The 11,452-nt window shown below is 54.2% G+C and overlaps 2 protein-coding genes across 2 annotated transcripts in view; both read right to left on the bottom strand.

The window, feature by feature from the left end:
• TMEM145 (transmembrane protein 145) overlaps nt 1-7,916 on the bottom strand; it is a 9,129-nt gene extending 1,213 nt beyond the window's left edge. The window contains exons 1-14 of the mRNA XM_008567247.1: nt 7,767-7,916; nt 6,950-7,024; nt 6,756-6,833; nt 6,591-6,677; nt 6,394-6,495; nt 6,210-6,294; nt 6,031-6,102; nt 5,849-5,917; nt 5,382-5,462; nt 5,219-5,297; nt 4,986-5,079; nt 3,923-4,095; nt 2,960-3,080; nt 144-457 (exon numbers count right to left, since the gene is read on the bottom strand). Coding sequence (XP_008565469.1) covers nt 144-457; nt 2,960-3,080; nt 3,923-4,095; nt 4,986-5,079; nt 5,219-5,297; nt 5,382-5,462; nt 5,849-5,917; nt 6,031-6,102; nt 6,210-6,294; nt 6,394-6,495; nt 6,591-6,677; nt 6,756-6,833; nt 6,950-7,024; nt 7,767-7,886 — 1,550 coding nt within the window. The 5' untranslated portion in view covers nt 7,887-7,916. The remainder of the gene's footprint in view (nt 1-143; nt 458-2,959; nt 3,081-3,922; nt 4,096-4,985; nt 5,080-5,218; nt 5,298-5,381; nt 5,463-5,848; nt 5,918-6,030; nt 6,103-6,209; nt 6,295-6,393; nt 6,496-6,590; nt 6,678-6,755; nt 6,834-6,949; nt 7,025-7,766) is intronic.
• Nucleotides 7,917-9,105: 1,189 nt separating this feature from the next.
• Nucleotides 9,106-11,056, bottom strand: PRR19 (proline rich 19). The gene is made up of 2 exons (XM_008567246.1): nt 10,438-11,056; nt 9,106-10,352 (listed from the first exon to the last, which is right to left on the bottom strand). The coding sequence occupies exons 1-2, from the start codon at nt 11,054-11,056 to the stop codon at nt 9,880-9,882; spliced, it is 1,092 nt and encodes a 363-aa protein (XP_008565468.1). The 3' UTR covers nt 9,106-9,879.
• Between the last annotated feature and the right edge of the window lie 396 nt (nt 11,057-11,452).

The raw sequence follows: 11,452 nt of genomic DNA, 5'->3' as shown, positions 1-11,452 counted from the left end.
GCCGGGGGGCTGCGGGAGAGCCACGGAAGGCGGGCGGTGGGGGCACGGCGCGTGGCGTCTGCGGGGGCGTGCGCAACAGCGCCAGGACCCAGTCCGGCAGGGTAGGGGCGGGCGCCGGGGGATGGTGGCGGCGCGGCGTTGGAGCGCGCGGCGTGCGAAAGGCAGGGGGCGGCGGTGGGGCCGGGAGCGGGGTCAGGTACTCCAGGGGCGGCGCCAGCAGCTCCTCGGGCTCTGGGGCCGTGGGGCTTACGGAGGAGGCGGGCGGGGGGATGGAGAAGAGCTCCGTGAAGTTGGGCACCGAGTCGCTGATGAACGTCACGTTCCCATAGACGTGCTGCGGAAAGGCCTTGTCCACTGATTGGCTCCCTCCGGGTCCCGGCACCCCTGCTGAGGCGATCTGCGACGTGCGCACGTGGTAAGGGAAGTTCTTGTTGGCTGCTGATGGGCGGGTCATGATCTGGGGCGGGAGGACACAGGTTAGAGAAGCACTGTCCAGGCCCCAGGCTGTCTCCATAAACTTGGGGTCCTAAGGGTTCTCTTTCGCTTGACTCACACCCATACACACTTCCTTGCAATCATTCAGACTGAATTAGACTCCTCCTCTGGGCTCTCACAGTGCCCTGAGCTCTAACCTTTCCCCCCCGCACCCCATACAACTTTTTTTTTTTTCCTTTTTGTCTTTTTTCATGACCAGCAACGGATCGCAACCCTCAGTGTCGCGTCCGTACCGGACCGGGACCGGCAACGGGATCGCAATGCGCCCGCACCTCGCTCAGCCAGTGAGCGGCCGGTCTGTATGTGGGATCCGAACCCTCGGCGGGAGCGCCGCCGCGCTCACAAGCGGCACACCTTAGCAATGCGCCACCGGGCCAGCCCCATACAACTCTTATTACTCTGCCTCTGCTTCCTCTATCAGAGACCTGATTACCGGGCTATCACTGATTGGTTGAGATCAGTGTCCTACACTGTCCAGTATGATAGCTACTAGCCACACATGGCTTGAATTAATCAAAATTAAACTAAAATTTTGGTTTCTCAGTCACACTAGCCACATTCAAGTGCTCAATTTACACATATGGTTAATAGCTTTCATATGGGACAGTGCAGACTACAGAATATTTTCATAAACATGGAAAGTTGAATTGGACAGCAACTAATACACGCTAGAATGTTAGCTTCAAGAGAGCAGGAACTTGACTCTTCTGTTCCCTGCTGGATCCCCAGTACCTTCTAGAACAGTGCCTGACACACGTAAGTATTGGTTGAATGTGGGGATGTTAGTCTGGTAGGCCATGAGGGTGGGGAGAGGGTGTGACTCCATCACTACACCCCAGAAGCCCAGCACAGCCCCTTGAAAGTTGTGTTGAATAAGTAAACAAGGAGCTGAAACCAATGAGCTATGGGAAGCCAGAAGTGGAGCATGCTGATCTAATGTAAGCATTTTTAGGAAGGAAGCTGGCTGGGCCGGCCCGTGGTTCACTTGGGAGAGTGCAGTGCTGATAACACCAAGGCCACGGGTTCGGATCCTATATAGGGATGGCTGGTTGGCTCACTGGCTGCGCGTGGTGTTGACAACACCAAGCCAAGGGTTGAGATCCCCTTGCCGGTCATCTTTTTATTTTAAAAAAAAAAAAAAAAAAAAAAGGAAAGAAGCTGACTGAAGGTGAAATATAGCAGGCACTGTATTTGGTGTTCTGAGCCTGCATCCCACCTCTGAGCTCCATAGCTCACTGAGTGCGGGATCTGGGGTATGCTGATTAAACTCTTTGTGCCTCACCGGGGAAAAGGAATTGTAGTGCCTACATGAAAAGATGAGACAGTGGAAATGAAAACTGCTGGTGCAGAGCCTGGCACATGGTTGGTTCTCAGTATTTCTCCTCTTTCTGTCCCTTTCTGACTTTCTGCAGAGCTCAAGATGGTCTGGGCTGGGAAGGTGAGCAAGTCCATACCTACATCAGCCTCTAAATTGGAGGATGGAAGACCCAATCCCCTCCCTCTGCAGCTGAGTACATTCCCTACACAGGATCCCTACATTTGTGGATCCCTAGGTCAGGAGCTGGGGCCCTTCAGTGATGCCTGTTTCTCTTTCTGGCTCCCCTTTATGTGAAAGCTTTTGGTCTGCTTGAGAAAGACAGGGTTCAAAATGCCTGCCCTGGCACCAAAGGCCATAGAGCCCTGAAAGATCACCTCCCCTCTCTGGGCCTTAGCTTCCCCTCTCTGTATAGTGGGTACAATGACCATTATCCATCCTTTCCTGGAGCTGATCTGACAGTTAAAAAAGACAGCGAGAGTAAAATATGATGTTCCTAGCATGAAACAAGCTGGTTCAAGAGAGGTGCCCAGTGAACAGTTGCTGAATGGATGGATGGATGGATGAATGAATGAATGAATACAAGAACAGTCACCAAGAACGTCAGATAGAATGTGAACAAGGGCAAAGAATAGATTTGGTGCTGGTACCCTCCTGATGCCTAGGTCTTGACAACACTGTTCAGATCTAGGCCCCCAGGAACCCCAGCCTGTCCAATCCCAGCTGCTCCTTCCTGAACAATGGCCTGTGATGGGAGAATGTGTGGGAGAAGGATGGAGTAGAGACGAAGGGGATTGGGGAAGGCAGTAGGGATACAGAAGGGAAATGCAAGAGTCTAGAGACACAGCGTCAAGAATGAAAATTGGAAGGGGGGTTCAAAGAAAGAGGGTGGGAGTGGGGAAAGAGGCCAAGACACAAGGGGGAGAGAGGAATCGAAGAGGTTGGACTCTAGGGGACACAGTAGAGTAGCCTGCAGGAATCCAGCAGGCTCTCAATAAGTGTTTGCTGAATGACTAAACAGGTGAATGACTAAAGGGGAAATGGGGATCAAGAGCTCAGAACAGAAGGTTCAGGCAGATCAGGAATAGAAGCCTCACACATCTTCTGCCCTTTTGTTTCCCACCCATGCCTAAATGCCCCCATCCTCACCAGGAACACGCCATGGGCATACAAGTGTATCCCCAGCTGGATGCCATTGACAATCTTCTCCCGGGCCCACTTGGGGATCCCAAAATTGGCAATCAGGGCCATGACGGGAACTGCAAAGAACCTGAAGAGGAGGTACTGGGTCAATAGAGACACTGCCCTCACCCTCCACCCCCTCCCATGGCCCCACCTCTTCTGCCCTGCACACATAGAAGCCCCAGGCAGGTCCCAAACTGAAGAAAAACCAGTGTGACTTTCAGAAGCCAGAGGTTGAAAGGGGGCAAGAATCCTACTGGCCTGGGAAATTCTGGGGGGCAAGGATGAGGTTGACTTTAACTCGGCTGTACCCCAGCCCAAATCCTGGAATCTCATAGGAAATCAATAGATGTTTAATGAATGAATCAAAAAATGATAATAACAAAGGCTTATTGCACACCAGGCCTGTTTCTAAGCATTTTATACATATAAACTCATTTCACTTTCACAATGACTCTATGATGAAGGTACAATTTCCATTAACAGGTGAGGAAACTGAGGCAGAGTGAAGTTAATGGACTTGTCTTGGGGGTCACATAGTTTACAAACTTTAGAGCTGGGATCTGAGCAAGCAGTCTGGCTTGGAATCCACCTACTTTACTGCTATGTCACATTGAATGATAATAATTACAATGAGTTTTTATTGAACATTTACTATGTGCCAGACACTAAGCCTTCATATATTACCCTGTGCATGCTCAAGATAACCCTTTGCAGGAGATACTATTAACAATATTGTTTTATGGGTAAGCAACCTGAAGCACTCTTTGTGAAAGCAATTTTTTTACTTTGGGAAAGTAATTTTGTCAAGGTCACAAAGTGAGTGAGTGGCAGATTCTGGGTGACAACTGCCTGCCTTGAAGCCCTATCTTCCTCACTTCTGGGGAGCCCCGGGAGGCAGGGACAGGTTGGGGACCCACCACATCTCACCAGAGGGTGTAGGCAGCAAAGAAGGGCACGTAAAAGGGCTGCTTCTCAGGGAAGTGGCGCAGTGAGACCAGCACAGCATAGCAGAACCACACGTAGGCCGCCACCTGCAGCCCGATGAGCCCATAGCCGGCCGGCGACTCATATGTGTATAGTACCTGGCCTGGGTCGAAGAACTGGACCCATGGGAGAGGACTCATCATAGCCTGGCCTCGTGCCCTCCATCAGGGTCCCCAGACCCCACCCCTGGGCACCCAGGGAGTAGAGGTACTCAGGACAGAAGCAGCATGAGAGCCAGGAATGGAGATCGAAGCACATAGGGGCAGAGAGTGTGAAAAAGATAGACAATAAATACATCAGCTACCAGATGTAAACAATGTGTGAGCATCAAATCAACCAGGTAGCTCTTATTATCACCTCATTTCACACAGGAGGAAACAGTTTGAGGGAAGCCCTTTGGCCAAAGCTATACAGGTGATTGAAAGCCTTAGAGGGGCCGGCCTGTGGCTCACTCGGTAGAGTGCGGTGCTGATAGCACCAAGGCCACGGGTTCGGGTCCCATATAGGGATGGCCGGTTAGCTCACTGGCTGAGCGTGGTGCTGACAACACCAGGTTGAGGGTTAAGATCCCCTTACTGGTCATCTTTTAAAAAAAAAAAAAAAAAAAAGAAAGCCTTAGAGGAACTCCCTGGGGTAGGTAAGATCCTCCTAATTTTCCAAAGAGGAAGCAGCTCCGGGGGCCATCATCCACAAGGTCAGCCAGCTAGGAAGTGTGCGACAGGGGCATGGAATCCAGGTTTGTGTGACTCCTGAACTCTTAGTTATGACATTGAGCATCATAAATGTGACAGACAGTGAGAGACAAGGAGGAAGAGTGCTACTGGGAGATGGTGAAGAGGGGAGGAATCAGTTAAACAGATGGGAAGGCGGAAAATCATAGGGTGGAAAAGAGAGAGCCAGGAAGAGTGCTACTTGGGGACGGGGTAGCAGATAGGGAAGAGGGAAGAGGTGGTGCCAAAAGCTTTGAAGGGAAGCAGAGAGTGAGGGAGGGTCTGGTGGGACTCACTTCAGCCTCATAGATGAGCAGCACCACATGGGTAAGGGTGTACAGGGTCATGTAGACAGACAACTTCACGGAGCCTGAGTGGCTGATGCGGCCCCTGGCGACAGCCCATGAGGGGAGACAGCAGGGGTGGGGGCCGTCAGGGAGGAGGGGGTGGCTACCCCCCAGACCCACCCCCCGCCCTGCTCCCCAGCCCAGCCACCCCATGACCACGAGCTCTCCCCCTGCCCGGGCACCGTGTCACCGTGAATCCCTTTCCCAGAAGGATGAGCATCAGCAGGAAGATGAGGAAGCTGGAGGAGAAGAGCAGCTTGGCTGGGAGAAAGGAGGAGAGAGCGGCTCTGAGATGGGCTTAGAGAGGACACTCTCCACCCTCCCCCAGCCCCACTTCATGCTCACCCAAGATCTTCACACTTTCGTTGCCAATGCCATCGGTGGCATACTGACCCCAATAGATGCAGAAAAACAGGAGGCTCAGGACTGAGGGGAGGATGGGCAGATATAGGAAAGGACAGAAACCAGCTGTCCTCTAGCACTATGATCCAGATGATCTGAACCCTCCTCCACTCCCATCAGGACTCTGGACCATCTATTGCCACTGATCTGCTAGGAGACTCTGGTGTCTGGACCCCAGCCCTTCCTCTCTCAGACCCAGGAGTCCAGACTCCAGCCCCCTTTTCCCTCAGACCCAGGAGTTCAGGCCCCCAGCCCCTCCTCCCTCTGACCCAGGAGTCCAGACCCCCAGTCCCTCCTTTTCCAGGACCCAGGAGTCCAGGTTCCCATCCATTTCTCTCTTAGTCCCAGGTGTCTGGGTCCCAAGTCCCTCCTCCCACAGGACTCAAAAGTTGGGACACTCTAAACCTTACCTTCCACTCCTGCTGCAGCCATGAACATTTTATAAGTTGTGTGGAGCAACTGACGACCTTTCAGCAAATCTAGAAAGGGGGATAGGTAAAGTCTGTTCACAGACAGAAAGGAAAAGTGCTCATTTCCCCAACCCCGCTGCCCCTGTATCTCCTACCTCCACCCCACCATGTGCTGTACTCACATCCAAAGTAACAAGAGAGGAAGAAGATAAGGATGAAGATAAGGAGGAAGGTCATATCTGTCTCGAGGATCCCTGCCAATTTGGTAGAAGAAGGAAACAGTTCATTCAGGTGGCACCTCAGCAGGCACCCAGATCTGGCTCTTGCAAAGATTCTGGCTTCTGGATCCCCATATGCTTACCAAACTGATCAGCCGAGAAGTGTCGTGTCCAGAAGGATTTGCCATTGGTGAGGACCATCTCATAGTCCAGCTGCAGCCCATCTCCCTGCAGGGAGTGTGGAGGCCTAAGGGGGGCCCTGGGCAGGTAGGGGGTCTACAAGAAGGCAAGGAAGAGGAGGCCCAGGTGGCCACCCCAGTCCCTTACCCCACACTTGCTGAGCGCGATGTACCACCACCTTTCACGCACAGAGCGGAAGCTACGGCCACTGGAGCAGCTCAGGTAACGGGTTCCCTCCTCTGACACCACCTGGGGACAAGCAAGAGGAAGGCTGAAGCATGTCCCAGATGTCCCCAGGCCCTTGACCTTCAGCACCTGCCCACTCACCCAGGCTGGGCCCGCACCTGACAGCCTGACCAGGCATATTGGGTGGTAAGGTTGATGACCTGGTTGTTCTCCGGCCTGATCACTGACTCTTTGGCCAGGCAGTCCTGAGGAAGGCAGGAACAGGATCACTCCTTGGCCATCCATGACCTCCCCTCTCCCCATGTCCTCCTCATAGCCCTCACCTTGTCCCCTGCCTTGTACACGGCTGGCCACTGGGATGGGTCATCGAAATAGAGGAGGATGTTCTGACAGCACTTGGCCTGCAGACACAGAGATTTTGGGGTCTGGGGGAGTGTTGGGAGTTGGGGTAGCCCTTGCCTTGGGAGGCCAAGGGAGTATCCAGCCTCAGTGTGGAGAGTGGCTGGGAGAGACTCACCTCAGGGTAGTGGAAACGGAAGTCCAGTCGGCCGTAATCAGAGAGGAAACAAAATCTTGTCAGGAACACCCAGTCCTGGAAAAAGGGCTCAGTTGGACCCTCTTCTCAGTCTTTGGAGAACTCTCCTGGACTCCACAGACCTGAAACTTTTCTTCCCTACCCTCAGGTACCTGGTTTCCCAGGTACCATAAGGAAACCTACTCACCTCCAAAATTGTTCCCTGATCCCTTCACCATGGGTCCAAGATTCCTGCTGCCCTGATTTTCTCCCTTAGTTGCCCCCCAAGTTTCCTCTCCTCACCTCAACACTTCCATATCCCAGGCGCCCTGAGAAAGACCCTGGAGGGCCAGATGCCCACCCCCGCCACCTTCTGTCCCAGACACCATCCGACCAACATTCCCCCAGTTATCGACTCATACACCCGCCCCCACGGTGGTCCCAGAGACCATCTGTGCTGGGGAATCTTCCAAACAGCCCCCTCCTGGTTCTGAGCGGGAGTGTGGTGAACCCGGGGCTCTCTGCAGAGTGAAGAGTGCTGTCCCTTCAGCACCACCTCGGCGGCCCCTCCCTCCCCCCTAACTCCGACTCTCCCAATCCACCTCCCCTCCCCTTCCAGCTCTGACCTAAACGTCCCTCCTGCAACCCCCAAGTATGGCCTCTACCCTGGCCCAGTCCCCCATCGCCCCCAGCCCCACGCAGCTCCCAGGATCCTCTAGAGAGGGGCGGCAGGGGGCGGGGCGGTACCCTCTTCCCTCCTCCCCTCTCTCCGGTCCCTCTGGGGCCGGGAGGGAGGCCGAGGAGGGCCCAGAGCGCTCACCTCCTTGGAGCTTAGGTTGCCCCGCACGTATTTGGCCCGGGCGCGGGGGGGCAGTGGCAGCAGCAGGAGCAGCAGCGGCGGAAGCAGGCGATGTAGCGCGGGCGCGCGCGGGGGCTCCATTCTGTCCGTTCCAGCCCCGGCTACTCTCCGGCTCCCGCGACGGAGGCGAGAGCGCGCGGGACGGCCAGCGCGCGCCTCCGATTAAAGGGGCCGCCGGACGCGGCGCTCCCCGCCCCCTCCTCCCGGATGACCCAACCTGGCCACTATCCTCTCCGCGTGGGACGGGAAGCCGCTTTCACATCCTCTGCCACCCCGCCCCAGCCCCAGTCCTCCCCGCCAGGAGTCTCACGGATACCTCCGGTTCCCCATGTCCTAAACTGAACTCACATTCCCCCAAGCCGTGCCTCCTCCAGACTGCCGTCTCTGGGACGGCCCAGAACCGCTAGATCCGAGCTCTGTCCTGACTTCCCCCCAATTTTGTCCCCAAACTATTCTTTGGTTGCCCATCTGCGCCCCCATGGCAGCCATCCTCAGCTGTGTCCACCACCGAGTTGCCATGTTCCAGATCCGATGCACCCTGTGAAGTGCCCACAGAGGCAAAAAGAGAGGGCAAGCCACTTATTCTGGGTCTTACAACACAGAAGTGGTAGAGCCCTCAGCCACAACCACCATACCCCTGGCCTGTCATTGTTTACCAGGGTATGAAACTGGCAATGGTGCAAGGTATACAGGAGCATGGACTCTGATACAGTTGTCTGGGTTCAAGTCCCAGCATTTCCACTTTCTCCACCATAAGACCTTGGCCAGTCTCCCAGCCCAGACCATTCTATGCTGGTAAGGACCCTATGGTTTCCCAGCGGGCAACAGGGAGCCCTGGGAAAGCTTTCCAAAGTAGATTCTAAGCCCTTCAGCTTGATTTTCCTGATCAGACTCCAACCAACATTTCTATCTTTGTCCCTCCCCCTCCACTGCAAAAATTTTGCTGCTGCTCAAAATACCAACTTTTAAAAATTTTGTATTTGTTTGTGTGTGCTGGCTGGAACCGGGATCCAATCCTTGACCTTGGTGTTATAACACCATGCTCTAACCAACTGAGCTAACTGGCCAGCCCCTTCAAGATACCATTTTTTAAAAATTTTCTAAGCCAAGGAGCCAAGTAGGAAAGATAAATGAGCACAACACTTTCGATGCAGACCGTGGGCCCCATGAAGAGCGTCCTCTGCTACTTGGCCAGTTGTTGTCAAGAGGGATTGTAGGTCTGCTGCCAGATCCTTTTTATTATTATTATTTTAAGAAAAGCCAGAAATGCAATTTTTTTAAAAAAGAGCTAACCACCTGATTTTTAACAATAGGCAATTTATTCAAATATTTGAAATATACTGTGAGCCAAAGAAAAAAGTGTATGGGCCAAATTCAGCCTGATCTGCCACTTCTGTCCTGATCCTATACTTACACTGTTCTCTATGCCCAACAGACCCGGAGTTCCTCAAGGGAGGCCCAGATGTGACTCACTCTAGGTCTCAGTATGGCCTAGGGATATGGGCTGAATGGAAATGGTCCTGCATCCCCTATTTCCTTCCTCCAGGGCTTGTACATGCTGTTGCCTTTGCCTGAAATACTTCTCAACTAGCAAGTTTCTACCAATCTTGAAAAATACAGGGTCTCTGTCAGCTCCTCTGTGAAGATTTTCCTCATCACCAGGGCAGAGTCATCACTCCTTCCTTGGACTTCCCCAGTCCCTGCACCTCTCTCCCAGATGCAATCACTGGAGCTGAGATTGTGCGTGCCCACCACTGGATGGGGAGTCAGTCTTACTCACTCTGGGACCCCAGCATTGCCAGAGCTCAGAGATGGGCACATAGTTGACCACAGTGGGTGTAAGCCTTGGAATGACTGAAGCCCCAAGTTTCCCTATCCTGCCAGCCCCTCATGCCCTAGGAAGGATACAAGTGACAGTAACTTCCCCTCCATCTTGGACCTAGAACTCAGAGCTAAGGAAAGCTGCTCTCCTGGGTCAGCCACTCACTGAAAATCAAGAGGACTATGAAGAAGCTACTTTATTAAGGTGACTGGGAATGTGGGATACCTATCCCCAGCCCTAGCCTCAGCCCCCTCAGTACAGTCTCATGGGTGGAAAGGACCAGGCTTCTGGACTGCTCTGGGCTACCACCCAGGAGAGACTAGGCAGTGGGGCAGGGGGGCTGGGGCTCCAGTCCAGGGCAGAGGGGTGGGGCAACAAGGGTGATGGCAGCTGAGGCAGGAGCTGAGTTGGGCCGACTCCCCAGGGCTGGGGAGGGGGCGGTGTGGTTACCAGCCAGATGCTTTTCAGCAGGTCAAAGGCTGTTGGGGGGACGCAGGCCGCCCCAGATGGCAAAGGCAATGAGGGTAAGGGAGGTGGCCAGGGACCTCTCGGTGGTGCCAGACTCACACTGTGTGCAGTGGGAGTGCTGGAGGTATGAGGCATGACAAAGGTGAACTCCTTTGTCCCCTGTCGCCTTCTCTGCCTTCCCTCTCCTGTGGCCTGTTCAGAGCTGTTGATCCAGGAGGGTGTCATCCTTTGCGCCTCAGGGCCCCCAGGCTTAGTCCCTGGCACAGAGGAAAGAAGTATGGGGAACCGTTGAGCCTGAGCAGATAAGGGAAAGGGGAGTGCAGGGGCAGGAGGTGGGCTCACCTGGCAAGGGTGGCTGGCAGCCCCGTAGCACCAAGGCAAGGTCGGGAACACAGCCATGGCAGGTCTGTAAGGTGCCCACGATGGCATCCCTGGCCTCTTGCACAAGGTTCCTCCTGGGGAAGGCCTGTGGCAGAATCAGCTGGCACTGCAGCTCCCCCAGCAGCTGCCCCAAGTCAGGGAGCTCTTGAGATCTGGGTGGGCCTGGGCCCGAGCCTCCAGGAACCTGGTTCTCCTTGCCCCTTGACCGTGGGGCTGGTTCTTGGGCCCTGCCTGGGCTTGGGCAATGCCTGGTGGAGAGTGGAGGGGTGTCTGGCTCCAGGGACCCACTGCTAAGCAGACGTGCCACATCCAGGGATTTCACTTCGTGGTTGAAGAGACCCCGGTGCTCCCGGCTCAGCCGACCCTGAGTTATGACCACAAGCTTGGGGACAGTAGAGCCCACAGGATCCCGGAGGGCCATAGATGGATCTCGACTGGCCACAGGAGGATCCTGATGGGCCAATGGGCAGCGGCTGCCCACTAGGGCCTCATTCCGCTCCCGCCTAGTCTTCCGACGGCGGACACGACCAGGTTTCTCACGCCGCTGGAAAGGCTGTGGGGCCGGCCCCCGGGGGTCCATGGTGTCCTGGAAGAATAAGATAGGGTTGTCATCAGCCTGCCGATAAGTCAGGGTGAGTAGAAAAGTGAGTACTGAGAAGAGGAAATGTTTGAGGTGAGATGAGAATACTACTTAGAGAGAGATGAGACAAAGGAAGTAGTCAGAAAACAATTAGAAAAGGCTTGGTCAGGGAAGTAGTCATAGGGGTAGATGAGGTCAAGGTAGTCATCATTGATGGCAAGAGACGTCAGGGAATAGAAAAAAAGTTATTGGAGACAGGGACATGGGGGAATAGTAAAAGATGGAAGATGAGGAAGGAGTCCTGAGATTGGAGGGATGTGGGAGACCAGAAAGGGATTTTGGACAGGGGAGAAATCCAGGAGTAGAGGACTGGAGAGAGATGGTACAGAAAGGAAG

This window comes from Galeopterus variegatus, unplaced genomic scaffold (assembly GCF_000696425.1).
Source record: "Galeopterus variegatus unplaced genomic scaffold, G_variegatus-3.0.2 Scaffold306, whole genome shotgun sequence".
Classification (NCBI taxonomy): Eukaryota; Metazoa; Chordata; class Mammalia; order Dermoptera; family Cynocephalidae; genus Galeopterus; species Galeopterus variegatus.
Note: the sequence above shows the minus strand (reverse complement) of the source record. Positions and strands in the feature narration are given on the sequence as shown.